This window comes from Bos indicus, chromosome 1 (assembly GCF_029378745.1).
Source record: "Bos indicus isolate NIAB-ARS_2022 breed Sahiwal x Tharparkar chromosome 1, NIAB-ARS_B.indTharparkar_mat_pri_1.0, whole genome shotgun sequence".
Classification (NCBI taxonomy): domain Eukaryota; kingdom Metazoa; phylum Chordata; class Mammalia; order Artiodactyla; family Bovidae; genus Bos; species Bos indicus.
Genome location: NC_091760.1, coordinates 7,716,499 through 7,730,930, shown reverse-complemented (window position 1 = coordinate 7,730,930; position 14,432 = coordinate 7,716,499). Strand labels below are relative to the sequence as shown.

Sequence of the window (14,432 nt, the reverse complement as noted above, 5' to 3'; positions counted from 1 at the left end):
GTGAAAGTGAAGTTGCTCAGCCGTGTCCGACTCCTAGCGACCCCATGGACTGCAGCCTACCAGGCTCCTCCATCCATGGGATTTTCCAGGCAAGAGTACTGGAGTGGGGTGCCATTGCCTTCTCCGTATAGTCATACTAGTGGCTATAAAATGATGTTTCTTTGTGGTTTTGATTTACACTTCCCTGATAGCTAAAAATGTTGAACATCTTTTCATGTGCTTTGTGACATTTCTATGACGTCTTGGAGAAATGTCTATTTGGATCCTTTGCCCACTTTTAAATTGAGTTGTCTTTTTATTATTGAGTTAAAAAAAAAGGATATATAATTTTAATGGCAAAACTTTAGAAAAGGGTTTTCATAGGGGGAATACCACAATTAACATCTGATCAGCAGTTCTTGTCTTTTTTTTTTTTTTGCTGCTCTGCATGGCATGTGGGATCTTAGTTCCCCAACCAGAGATCAAACCCACACCCCTTGCATTGGAAATGCAGTGTCTTAACTGCTGGATCACCAAGGAAGTCCCTTCACATCTTTTTAAAGTGTTTAAAATGATGCTTGAGGGAGCAATATCTCACTTGAGGAGAATATATTGGGATGGAGGAAAATGGAGTGTAAGCAATTTGTAAAGTCAGTTTAGAAACAGCCCTATTTTGATTTGTTTTTAGTTATGGTATTTAATTTGTTTTGAAATTTCCAGCAGCAAGAGGTTTTTCTATCTCACCAGAAACATTCATTTCTTTGTGATATTCCTGTGTTACATTTTGGAACTCAGAGGTTTTTAACCTGTGTTCTGGGGAAACTCTCAAAGACGGGACAAAGAGGGTGAGGGGCAGGGAAGGGCCAGATGGTGGAAGTTCAGTTTTATGTGTTTCACTTGCTTGCCTTCAGGGAAGTTTTCTTCCCACAGTACCACAGTTAGCAAACGTTGAAAACCAAACCTCACTTTTTTTCATTCCCAGCATATTTTCCTGAAGTATTTACACAGCCCTCAGAAAGTAGGTTTTCAGGGTTATAAAGAAACAGTGAATGAGGATATTTCTCCACAAGTGTTTGCAGGGTATGTAGTAATGAGGGAACGAAATCTGACCCTCTTTCCTAAGATGTCTAATACAGATAAGATGGTTTTTGGTAAGTTGTAGGATTTGTGTTCGTTTTCCAACAGGGGAGATACACTTCTGAGACTAACTAAGCAATCGAGAATGGAGGACAGGGCTTGGTTTGCAATAGGATTTCAACAAATATGTGTTGCGTGAATGAGTAGAAGGGCCAAAGAAGTGTCTTGACTCTTCACTTTGCTCCAAGAGGCAGAGATGTGGTCAAGGGGATTCTTTCATTTTAGGACTGAGCTTTATGTGAAATCCCAGTATCCCAGATTTCATCAGACTACGAGGTTACACTTTCCACTGGTGCCCCAGTCATAAAGATTTGGGCCTTTAAAGAATCATCCTACAAACGCAGGAGATGCAGGAGATGTGGGATCAATCCCTGGGTCAGGAAGACACCCTTGGAGAAGGAAATGGCAACCCACTCCAGTCCTCTTGCCTGGGAAATCCCATGGACAGAGGCACCTGGCAGGCTACAGTCCATGGGATTGAAAAGAATCCAACTGGACTTAGATACTCAACAGCAAAGTGCACATATCTTTCGAGAATCACTAACAGTGCAGTCTAAATCTTTATTTAAACTAAAAGTCTCCCCATGATAGAGATAGTATTGTATTACTTTATTATCTAAAATTAATACTTTAGCTCCTAGGGGCTAACCTGCCAGGATTTTCTTTTCCAAATAAAAATGTTTAGTCAGCTTTGAAAGTTTGAAGAGCCATAGTAGTGGTCTTCACAGAAGCAGAGAAATATTTGTCCTAATGATGAATCTATTTCCAACCTCCTATAAGATAAAGAATATCCTTCATTTTGGAATTACTTTACAGAAAGTCTTCAAGTTTTTTCTACCAACTCACTAGGATTTCCCCTTTTCCTATTTGTTTTAGCAAATAAAACCTTTGCCAAGCATGCAGCTTAGGATGGAGACAATAGATGATCTCTGGTGCAGCCAAGGTTATGACCTTTTCACTGTTGAGGTACCTCATGTGGAAAACTGTGTTACAGGTTCTTGACATCAGAAATAAGATTCCTGTGATGATGGTCTTCTGCACCTTTATCAAACTCTTTTGAAGGGAATGATAGAAATGATAAATAAGAAATCAAAGCAAGACCCTATCTAGTCAATTATACATATTGACTTGTTCTTCAGATCATCTATTTATGATTATCTTTGTAGCTTGATGTGCCAGGATTTAATTATGAATTGCTAATGGATGAACATCAATTTGTCTATATAAATGGGAGACCTGGGTTCGATCCCTGGGTTGGGAAGATCCCCTGGCAGAAGGCATGGCAACCCACTTCAGTATTCTTACCGGCAGAATCCCCATGTTCAGAGGAACCTGGCGGGCTACAGTCTATGGGGTCACAAAGAGTCAGACATGACTGAGTGACTAAGCACAGCACAGCACAATGGATGAGCATCAACTTGTCTATATAACTAGGTCTTGGACAGGAGGTAACAGATGTTTTGACAGTATTCATTAAATAGATGTATAACTGCTTATCAAATACATGAAACTAATTTAGAAATCTATCAATCGAGTCTTCTTGATTCCAGTAAGGAATAAATTATTATTGACTTTCTCCGACTCAAGAAGATTGGATTAGACAATCACGACCATTCCTTTTAGTTGTAAAATCTGTGATTTTGTGATTTATTTTCCCTACCAGTTAAAACTGGTAATGAATGTCCTCAGGAGTTTTAAACAAGATCAGATATGGAACCTGGACAGTAGCCACTGTTTGTGTGACACAGTTAATTTGAAGAGATGAAAAGAACAGGAATAGATGATCTGATGGGTGAGGGATTTGAAGGCATGTCTCTTTTTACTTACATAAGTTTTACCGATCAATTTCTTTAAGAAATTTCTTCAGGACTTCCCTGGTGGCTCAGATGGCAAAGCGTCTACCTACAATGCAGGAGACCCGGGTTCAATCCCTGGGTTGGGAAGATCTCCTGGAGAAGGAAATGGCAACCCACTCCAGTATTCTTGCCTGGAAAATCCCATGGACGGGGGAGCCTGGTAAGCTGCAGTCCATGGGGTTGCAAAGAGTCGGACACGACTGAGCGACTTCACTTCACTTTCTTTAAGATAGTTACATTAGAAACTGTGTGTGCATGCTCAGTTGCTTCAGTTGTATCTGACTCTGTGACGCTATGGACTGTAGCCCTCCAGGCTCCTCTGTTCATGAGATTCTCCAGGCAAAAATACTGGAGTGGGTTGCCATGCCCTCCTTCAGGATATCTTCCCAACCCAGGGATCAAACCCACATCTCCTGCGTTGCAGGTGGATTCTTTACTGCTGAGCCAATGGGAAGCCCATAAGAAACTTAACTAACATTTAATTATTAACGTTTATTGCTTAAGTTAAGTTTAGAGGCAAGAACCTCAAACATTTAATCAGAAGAATAGGTTCGATTCACATCTGTTTCTTAATAGGTGTGTGACTTTTCCCAATTAGACTAAGTACTTTGAGTTTCTATTTATCTTTAAAACATTTGTTGACCCTGAGGTACCTTATTCTCCAATTATATTTAATCAACAAGTATTTTCTTGCAGACTTTATATTTTTTTTCCCCTCTTTGGCCTCACTGAATCTGATCAGGGATCAAACCCATGCCTCCTGCAGTGGAAATGTGAAGTCCTAATCACTGGATTGCTGGGGAATTCCCTATACTCTTTTTTCAAACCATTTTTAAAAACCATTTTAAACCATTTAAGTATAGTTGATTTACAATTCTAGGTTAGTTTCAGGTGTACAGCAAAATTATTCAGTTATGTATATATACACATATAAATTCTTTTTCAAGTTCTTTTCCATTATAGGTTATTATAAGATTTGAGTATGGTTCCCTGTGCTCTACAGTAGGTCCTTGGTATTTATCTATTTTATATATTGTAGTGTGTATATGTTAATCCCAAACTTCTAATTTGTCTTTGGGAGCCTTTGTGTTCATGGAAGATTCAAAGATTCAAAGACCAATTAGAGCCCAAAGGAACTTTGTGTGTATGCGTATCAGTGTTCAGGTTATCTTCCCTTTGTCCCTGTTGGGGTGTTTCTTTCCAATGCCTGGTTTTGCTCAGTGGTCACCAAATTGGGTACACAAGGTAGTCCATTGAATGCAGGAAGAAAATACTAGAACTTCTATTCTTATTTGCTTTTTTGCCCTTTTTCTAAGGCAACTGTATTTTGACAGTTTCAAATTTATAGAAAAGTTGCAAAAATGATATAAAGAACCCCCATATTTCCTTTATTGCATTCACTAGTTATTAAAGGAGAAGGCAATGGCACCCCACTCCAGTACTCTTGCCTGGAAAATCCCATGGACGGAGGAGCCTGGTGGGTTGCAGTCCCTGGGGTCGCTAGGAGTCAGACATGACTGAGCGACTTCACTTTTACTTTTCACTTGTATGCATTGGAGAAGGAAATGGCAACCCACTCCAGTGTTCTTGCCTGGAGAATCCCAGGGATGGGGAGCCTGGTGAACTGCAGTCTATGGGGTCGCACAGAGTCGGACACGACTGACGTGACTTAGCAGCAGTTATTAAAAATTTCCCCAGTTGTGCTTTATTCTCCCTCTCCCAAAAGCTGCACACTGCTGGGGTTCTTTCTCTCTTAGAGAGGTAGGATATGTATCTATCTATATCACATGTATATATACAGATAAATAGTGAAAAGTGAAAGTGAAGTCGATCAGTCGTGTCCGACTCTTTGCGACCCCATGGACTGTAGCCCACCAGGCTCCTCCATCCATGGAATTTTCTAGGCAAGAGTATTGGAGTGGGTTGCCATTTCCTTCTCCAGGGGATCTTCCTGACCTGGGGATCAAACCTGGGCCTCCCGCAGTGCGAGCAGACGCTTTACCGTCTGAACCACCAAGGAATCCCATATATATACAGATATATATGTGTATGTCAATCAGTATCTGTATCTCTATTATGCTCCTTTGTCCTAAATACTTCAGTGATGTTTTCTAAGGACAAGGACATCCTGTCACTTGACCTCAGTACCATAATTAAAATTAAGAAATTTAGCATTGACACACTACTGTTATCTAATTCATAGCCTGTATTTAAATTGCATCCCCTAGTGGCTCAACTGTAAAGAACCCATCTGCAAATGCAGGAGACATGGGTTTGATTCTTGAGTCTGGAAGATCCCCTGGAGAAGGAAATGGCTACCCATTTTGGTATTTTTGCCTGGGAAATCCCATGGACAGAGAAGACTGGTGGGCTACAGTCCTTGGGTCACAAAAAGTTGTACATGACTTAGCGACTAAACAACAGCAACAACAAATTGCATCGCTTTCCCTATAATGTCCTTCAGAGCTTTTTTTTCCCAGTCCAGAATTGCATATTGATTTCTCTTTAGTTTTTTAACATGTGAAAGAGTTGTTTTTAACATTTTGAAGGGTACAGGCTAGCTATTTTTTTTAGCATTTCCCTCAATTTGAGGTTGTCTGGTATTTGCATTTTTTGGAAGGAATACCCAGGTGGTGCTAGTGGTAAAGAATCTGCTTGCTAATGCAGGAGATGAGATGTGGGTTCAGTCCCTGGGTGGGGAAGATCCCCTGGAGGAGTATGATAACCCACTCCAGTATTCTTGCTTGGAGAATCCCATGGACAGAGGAGCATGCACGGCCACAGTCCACAGAGTCACAAAGAGTCAGCCACGGCTGAAGCGACTCAGCACAGCATGCACACACCACAGAAAAGATGTAGGGTCTTTTGTGATGTATGCAACATCTACTGATCTCATTACTAGAAATGTCAAGTTTGATCACTTGGTTCAAGTGATGTTCCAGGTCTCTGCACTTTTTCCTACAGAGGAGGAAGAAATGTGACATACCCTTATATGGAGGTAAAGGAGAATTCAGTTAAATCTAGTTTAGGATTAACCGACACATATAAGGGGAGTGGACCTGTTTTGGGTTGTCATGTTTATTAATGGATTCCTAGGTGGCGCTAGTGGTAAAGAATCCGCCTGCCAATGCTGGAGATGCAAGAGATTCAGGCTCAGTCTCTGGATTGGGAAGATCCCCTGCAATAGAAAATGGCAACCCACTCCAGGATTCTTACCTAGGAAATCTCATGGAGGGAGGAGCCTGGCAGGCTACAGTCCATGGGATCGTGTGCCCCCCACCCCAATTTATTAAATCTAAACATGGACTGCTGCTGCTGCTGCTGCTAAGTCACTTCAGTCGTGTCTGACTCTGTGCGATCCCATAGATGGAAGCCTACCAGGCTCCCCCATCCTTGGGATTCTCCAGGCAAGATCACTGGAGTGGGTTGCCTTTTCCTTCTCCAATGCATCAAAGTGAAAAGTGAAAGTGAAGTCGCTCAGCCATGTCCAACTCTTAGCAACCCCATGGACTTCAGCCTACCAGGCTCCACTGCCCATGGGATTTTCCAGGCAACAGTACTGGAGTGGGGTGCCATTGCCTTCTCCTCCTTATTATGTGTATTTATATCAATGAATTACTTACAAATATTTATTGAAAACTGATTTTGTTTAAGGCGTTATCACCACAGGCTCCCTCCAATAACCTTAGCCTACTTCCTGAATTCTCAAGTCAGACTCCCACCAAATGTGGATACATCGTTTTTGTAGTTAAAGTGACAAGATATACATAAGGACTAGAGAAAGACATGGAAAATAAAACCTGCAGGAAGCAACTGAGATTTCTTAGTTCGAAAAAACTTAGTCAAGGTTTGTTAAACTCAGAAAACAAAAGAAGTAATATCTGAACTTGGAGGACAAAACTTGTTAATAGATAAGGGACAAACTATAGTCCCCCTACCCTTAAGACAGTAGCATCTTAAGTTGTAAACAAATTTTTCTGCTTTTTTCTCCAAAATAGTGGTAACATTTACAGTTAGTTGAACTCTTTAAAGGATCACCTTTCTGACTGTTGATGGACTTATTGAGCTTTTCAAAAGTGTATTTTAAGTATTTGGGATATACCTAATAGAGGTGCTGGGATAAAATAAAGGCAGCAAACATTTGTGAACCTAGAAAAATGACCCTAAGTCACTGGAGAAGCAGAGATGGGTCCGATTTAGCAGAGCGGAATGACATATTCGGCTTCCAGTATGCTGTTGCTGTGTAATTTAATTTGTTTCATTACGTTTTGTGCTTCTGCCTCACCTGCCCCGTGCATCTTCAGAAAGGAGCTCATTGCCAAGCTGGATCAGGCAGAAAAGGAGAAGCTGGATGCCGCTCAGCTGGCTCGGGAATTCGAGGCACTGACGGAGGAGAATCGGACACTGAAGCTGGCCCAGTCCCAGTGTGTAGAACAACTGGAGAAACTGAGAATACAGTATCAGAAGAGACAGGGCTCGTCCTAACTCGACATGATTCAGTGTGAGCATAAGAGGTTGGTGACTGCTGTGCACTGGCCAAAAGATTTTTTATTTTAAAGGGATAGCGAGTAAAATCTGTTGCTTCTCCTTATTACACACACGGCCAAGGTCTACACTAATGAATTGCATGCTTGCCAGTCTAGTTGGACAGAAGGGCTATTTTCTTTTAAACAAGATAATGAAAGCAAATCTTTACCAGATGTTTTTAGAGATCATAATTCGTTTCAAAACATTTTTTTTCCTTATTTAGCAAGGTATGATCATACTGTATATATCTGGGTAGAAAATGATAAAGAACATTGACTGTTTCTACTAAGAATCACGAGCAGAATTCAGCCATGAAACAGACTAGTACGATGCTCACTGTAGTTTCACATCGGAGTATTTTTAAATTTCATGTCTTTAATATTTCAACTGTGCTCCAGTGTGAACTGTCAGAAACTTCACTGCATATATTTATGTTCACCATTAGGTTTAATCCCTCAATGATTGATTGCATTAAGAATATATTGTTGCATATCATAAAAGCTTTCTCATGAAAATATTAGCAGCAAGCATGTTTGTGTGAGTGCACATTCACAGTGCTAACTTGCTGTTGTAAGGAAAAACTGATAAAGGTGCATTTTCTTCATGCCACGTTACCTCCTGGTAAACATTTCTGCCTTTGCTTGTGTGTGTTCTGGGGGAAACAGACATTACTTTGGTGAGTTCCCATGTAAACATCAGTAAAATTCTAACTACCCCTCTGTTTTGGGTTTAAGGAGATGTTTTGGGTCAATGATGACTAATAAGAATACATGAGTAAATTCAGGATTAATATGATCTTCCCTTGTTCTATCACAATGTTTCCCCAAATTGATCTCTTTCTTTTATGTCCATTTCTATTCTTGTAACTTCTTTTTCATTAAACATGGATCAAAATTCTCCAGTCTGTATTTTGTTCCTTTTTTTAACCTTAATGTATGCTAAAAGTTGGCATAAGCTAACCCTAGTCAGAATTTGCTCTTAGTTGTATTTGCAAGTGCCAAAAAAGCAGTGAAGTCTCTTTTCTTGATAAGATTGTGGTTTCTTATATAAATAATTTAGAGCTCTATCCTGGAATGATGCATTAATGTCTTAAAGTATTTGCTCAGAAAACATAAAACAGAATAACTGATTAAAGCACTATGATGGCCTGGGGTAGACCAGTTGTTATTAACTGGGGTTGATGCCCTCAAGGGACATTTGGCAAATTCTGGTTATTGTCATGACTAGAATGGGGAGTGCTACTTGCATTTAGAGAGGAGAGGCCAGGGATGCTGCTGGACATCCCGCCATGCACAGGACATCACAACAATGAAGAATTGTTTGGCCCAGGCTTCCTTTATGGCTCAACTGGTAAAGAATCCACCTGCAATGTGGGAGACCTGGGTTTGATCCCTGGGTTGGGAAGATCCCCTGGAGAAGGGAAAGGCTACCCACTCCAGTATTCTGGCCTGGAGAATTCCACGGACTGTATTCCATGGAGTCACAAAGAGTCAGACATGACTGAGCGACTTTCACTTGCACTTGTGCTTCCCTCGTAGCTCAGTTGGTAAAGAATCTGCCTGCAATGCAGGAAACTCCGGTTCAATTCCTGGGTTGGGAAGATCTCCTGGAGAAGGGATAGGCTACCCACTCCAGTATTCTTGGGCTTCCTTGTGGCTCAGCTGGTAAAGAAGCCGCCTGCAATGTGGGAGTCCTGGGTTCAATCCCTGGGTTGGGAAGATCCCCTGGAGAAGGGAAAGGCTACCCACTCCAGTATTCTGGCCTGGAGAATTCCATGGACTGTATAGTCCATGGGGTTGCAAAGAGTCAGACACGACTGAGCGACTTTCACTTTCAATGTGCCAATGGTGCTGAGGTCCATGTACCTTAGACTAATCACTGGACGGTCGGGCAAATGCCAAGGGGAAACATGATGCAGGGCCATGGGTTTCTTGTCCTGTGCTGTGTTTTCATAAGGTCCTTAGCATCCTCAGCCCCAGCCTTCTCATTTGTAAGATGAAGCTTTTTGACGGATCTCAAATTTGAAATGTTATGCGAGCCTATTCACCCTTAGGCTGCTTTGTAGAGTGCAGAGTACTCAGCTTGGAGCTCTGTGATGACCTAGGTGGGTGGGATGGGGACAGAGTGGGAGGGAGGTCCAAGAAGGAGGGGATGTATGTATACATATGGCTGATCTGCTTCGTTGTACAGCAGAAACCCACGTTGTAAGGGAGCTATACCCCAATTAAAACAACAGCAAAAATAAAATGCCAAAGATAGCAAAAGCAAAACAAAAAAACAGCAACAAAACAAACATTGAACCAAAGGTGAAAGTCCCTATTATCCTGTTAGAATCTTCTTTTTTCAGTAACCTCAAGACATGAATACTAATATAGAGGAGGATTTGTTCACTAAATTTATATGTTTCTAAGGTTAATGGAATGGATCAATGGTAAGTTACTGATCTTTATATACAAGGATTAGTTTTTGTTCACTGCCCACCTGAAGAAGGTTACACGTATTTACAGAATTCAAGCAGTCATAGCACCTTATAGAAAACGGCAGGGGGGGAGCAGGGAAATGAAGTTCCAAAATCTCTCCACTCTACTAGAATGAAAATAATCTTACAGGGTCAAAGTACTTGAACACGCTTGTTATTATGTTAAGGAGATACTAAGTAAATAATTTTCATATCTCTGCATATCTAAATAGTTTTCATATCAGTCTCAGCCTGAAATTTTACTATATTCCCAAAAGGTATCTATTCATGACTCAAAAGCCAGCATCTCTCTAGGTTTGCGTGTATGTGTTTTAATATTTTTTAAATTGAAGTATAGTTGATTTTTAACAGTGTCATGTTAGTTTCAGGTATACAACACAGTGAGTCGTTATAGGAGTATGAGTTTTAAGCAGATTTTATTATTTAAAAATATGGAAACAAGATTTCTCTGGTGGTCCAGTGGTTAAGAATCTGCCTGCCAGTGCAGGGAACACAGCTCTGATCCCTGGTCCGAGAAGATTCCACATGCCACAGGGCGACTAGGCCAGTGCGTCGTAACTCCCGAGCCTGCGTGAGTCCTAGAGCCTGTGAGCCACCACTACCGAGCCACACGCTCTGGCCCCTGTGCTCGGCAGTAAGAGAAGCCACCTCAGTGAGAAGCCCATGTACCACAACCAGAGAGTGGCCCCTGCTCACCGCAACTAGAGAAAGCCCACATGCAGCAACGAAGACCCAGCACAACCGTAAATGGAAATAGATAAAATTAAGGAAAAAAATATGCAAGCATCATCTATTTTTGTAGCATTGCCAGGGAAATCTAAAGGCAAAATTTCTCTTTGTCATTTTCGTTTTTTCATTCATTTGACAATTCCCGCCCCCCCAATCTTATTTACATTGCTTATCATCTATATAACACAGAATCATTTAAGAGTTTTCTCTCTTCAAATATATTTGCAATGTTCTTGTGATTAGCAGTAATGAAAAGTTTATAGCGCATTAAAAATGAGCACAGAGGTTCTGTTAGTATTAAAATGAAGGTACTTGAATGCAAGAAAAATGTAACCCACATTATACTCTGTAATTGCTCTGCTAAAGACTTTGCTGTTTGTGAGCCATCCAGTTTGTGTAGACATGAGAAGAATGTGGTTACGGGTGACTGAAGGTCCAATCTCTAGTCACCGGTGTTGGTATCTCGGTCACTCTGGTGCCTGAGTTGGGATGTGTTATTAACTCGGTACAAACAAGGAACTAAGAGGGATCTGAAATTCAGTTCCACAGAAGTTTACTATTTATTTACCAAGTGCAAGGCAGAGTAGCCACAATAGGAACCCCAAAGTGAATGACTCAATGCCAGCCTTCCACCCCTTGAGGAGCGGCTGTCTTCCCAGAGGGTATATCGAGGGCGTTAGTGAGAAATGAAATTGGGAAGTTCCACTGGGCCCTGTTTGTGGGAGGGTTTCGACAAAACAAACACTTTCAAAAGGGAGTGAATGATCAGGGCTGGATTTGAAGATAATGAATATGGTTGCAGGGCACAGACTGCGTGGAACTAGAGACACAAGGAATTGTTAGGAGGTCAGTAGGAAGGGTGTGTGGCGGCAACAGCAGGGATGCAGCACAGACTAGGAGCATTGGGACAGACATGGTGAGAAGGGGAATCCAGGTGCCTTGGGATGGAAGGCCTGTGTCGCTGAAGGTGAAGAGAAGTGACATTTGATGAGCCCCTTCCATGCCAGACAATCCAGGTTCATCACATTGGCTATATTATTTCTCAGAACAGCCTGAGAGGTAGCCATAATTATCCCCATTCTCCAAAGCCAGAAATAAGGACCCAGAATTTGTACAGTGTTCAGTGTTCACCAGGGCTGGGATTCAAATGAAAACTGACTTCTTCCCTCCCTCTCGCCACTCGTTCCTTCACTCCTTCCCTTCCCTTTTCCTTCCTTCTTTGTTTCTTTTTCTCTCCCTTTCTTTCCTCCTTTCCTTCTCTCTTTCATTGAATCCTTGTACTTTGCCAGGCATTCTGAAAAGTGCCAGAGATACACAGTGAACTACAGAAATGTGGGTCCAGTACTCAAGGAACCCTTAGTCTAGTAAAAGAGGTAACCATTTACTTAAATACCTACTCATGCGTGTGTGTGCCCTAAGTCACTTCTGTTGCATCCAACTCTTTGTAACTCCATGGAATGTAGCACCCACAAGGCTCCTCTATCCATTCCATGGGATTCTCCAGGAAAGAATGCTGGAGTGGGCTGCCAACCCAGGGATTGAATCTGAGTCTCCTGCATTGGCAGGTGGGTTCTTTACCTCTACTGCCACCTAGGAAGCCCCCAAAATACTTACCCTGGGTAGTCTTAAATCTATCCCCAAATTCCCTCATTAGGTAGAACCTAATTGTCCTCCCCTTGAATGTGGACTGCAAGGAGATCCAACCAGTCCATCCTAAAGGATATCAGTCCTGGGTGTTCATTGGAAGGACTGATGATGAAGCTGAAACTCCAGTACTTCGGGCACCTGATGCGAAGAACCGACTCATTTGAAAAGACCCTGATGCTGGGAAAGATTGAAGGCAGGAGGAGAAGGGGACAACAGAGAATGAGATGGTTGGATGGCATCACCGACGCAATGGACATGAGGTTGAGTAAGCCCCGGGAGTTGGTGATGGACAGGGGAGCCTGGCATGCTGCAGTCCATGGGGTCACAAAGAGTCGGACATGACTGAGCGACTGAACTGAGTGTGGGATGGACTTAATGACTTGTTGCTAACAAAGAGAATAAAGCAGAAGTGGCAGTATGTGTCCTCTACTCGAGGTCATGAAGACACACGGCTTCCTTCTCATCTGCTCTGTCTTGATCGGGAGCACTAGGCAAGCTGGCTGCCTGGTTCTGAAGAGACTTGGGAAGCTCGTGGTGAGGCACACGTGATAAAAAGCAGGCCACACGGAAGTAGGTCCTCCAGTTCCCGGCGAGACTGCAAATGGCAGCAGCCTGGCTGACCTCTTGCCTGCAGCCTCATGAGAGACTCTGAGCCAGAATCAGCCGCCAAGCTGCTCCTGTTTCTTGAATCTCAGGATCTTGGAGATGATAATGTTGTTTTAAGCCATGGGGTCTTAGGGTGATATGTTATGCAGCAATGGATAAAAAACTACAGCAAATAAATGAGGTAAGTGCCAACCAGAAAAAAAATATATAGTCTATGAGTTCATATGGGCTTCACAGATGGTGGTAAAGAACCTGCCTGCCAAAGCAGGAGACATGAGACTTGGGTTCGATCCCAGGGTTGGGAAGATCCCCTGGAGGAAGACATGGCAACCCACTCCAGTATTGTTGCCTGGAGAATCCCATGGACAGAGGAAATTGGCAGGCTACAGTCCATGGGGTCACAGAAGAGTTGGCCGTGACTGAAACTCCAGTACTTTGGCCACCTCATGCGAAGAGTTGACTCATTAGAAAAGACTCTGATGCTGGGAGGGATTGAGGGCAGGAGGAGAAGGGGACGACAGAGGATGAGATGGCTGGATGGCATCACTGACTTGATGGACGTGAGTCTGAGTGAACTCCAGGAGTTGGCGATGGACAGGGAGGCCTGGCATGCTGCGATTCATGGGGTCACAAAGAGTCGGACACGACTGAGAGACTGAACTGAACTGAACTGAAGCAACTTAGAAGGCACATACACATGAGTTCATGTAAGAAAAAGAATCTAATCGAGATAGGAGTCTGGGATGCTTTCCTTAAGCTGGGACTACTGAGCTAAGATCTGGTGGATGAGTAAGAGCTGGAGAGGCAAAGAAAGCAGGAGGGGGAAGGAGTCCAGATGGAGTGAAACACGAGCAAAGGCCCTCTGGCATGTTCAAAGACTTGCATGGAGGCTCGTGTAGCTGAGCATGGGGAAGTATACAGAGTCTGGGATGAGATGATGTTGCAGAATAACGCGGGACCTTGACGTTCACATTAAGAATTTTGGCTGAAATCCTAAAAACAGTAGGGAACAATGAAGACTTTAAAGCACAGGGGTAACATGTTAACACATTATCTTCTAGAGAAACATGTTTTATGAGTTTTCTTTGTTAAGTTACTTCATTTTAAGTTGCTTAGAGTGCTATACTTTAAAGAGTCATTTTTGCTATACAGATTTAGCTTGCTAAACAGATGATAGGATTATTCGTATAGGGTTACCTCTAACTTGAGAAGTCATTTCAGAGAACATTTTTCTCCTTCTTGAGTAAGTTAACCCTTAATGGTATCACGTGGCCTGGCTTAGAACAGGAATAAGGCTACCTCCACTGTCATCACTAACAAATATAATTGAATGACACTCAAAATCCTGCTTTTCACGAAGATTTCTGAGATCTACCTGTTTTTTTGGCGGGGGAGGGCTCTTACTTCATATTTCAACACTTTCACTCATAATTCAAAGTTGCCAAACTCAGAGCTAATAAACAAATATAAGT

At 42.3% G+C, this 14,432-nt stretch overlaps 1 protein-coding gene across 2 annotated transcripts in view; it reads left to right on the top strand.

The window, feature by feature from the left end:
• Nucleotides 1-8,396, top strand: part of MAP3K7CL (MAP3K7 C-terminal like) — a 48,017-nt gene extending 39,621 nt beyond the window's left edge. For both annotated transcript variants that reach the window (XM_019957974.2, XM_019958061.2), the window contains one exon: nt 7,277-8,396. In XM_019957974.2, the coding sequence (XP_019813533.1) occupies nt 7,277-7,457 (181 nt within the window). In that variant the 3' untranslated portion in view covers nt 7,458-8,396. The remainder of the gene's footprint in view (nt 1-7,276) is intronic.
• The last annotated feature ends 6,036 nt before the right edge of the window (nt 8,397-14,432 follow it).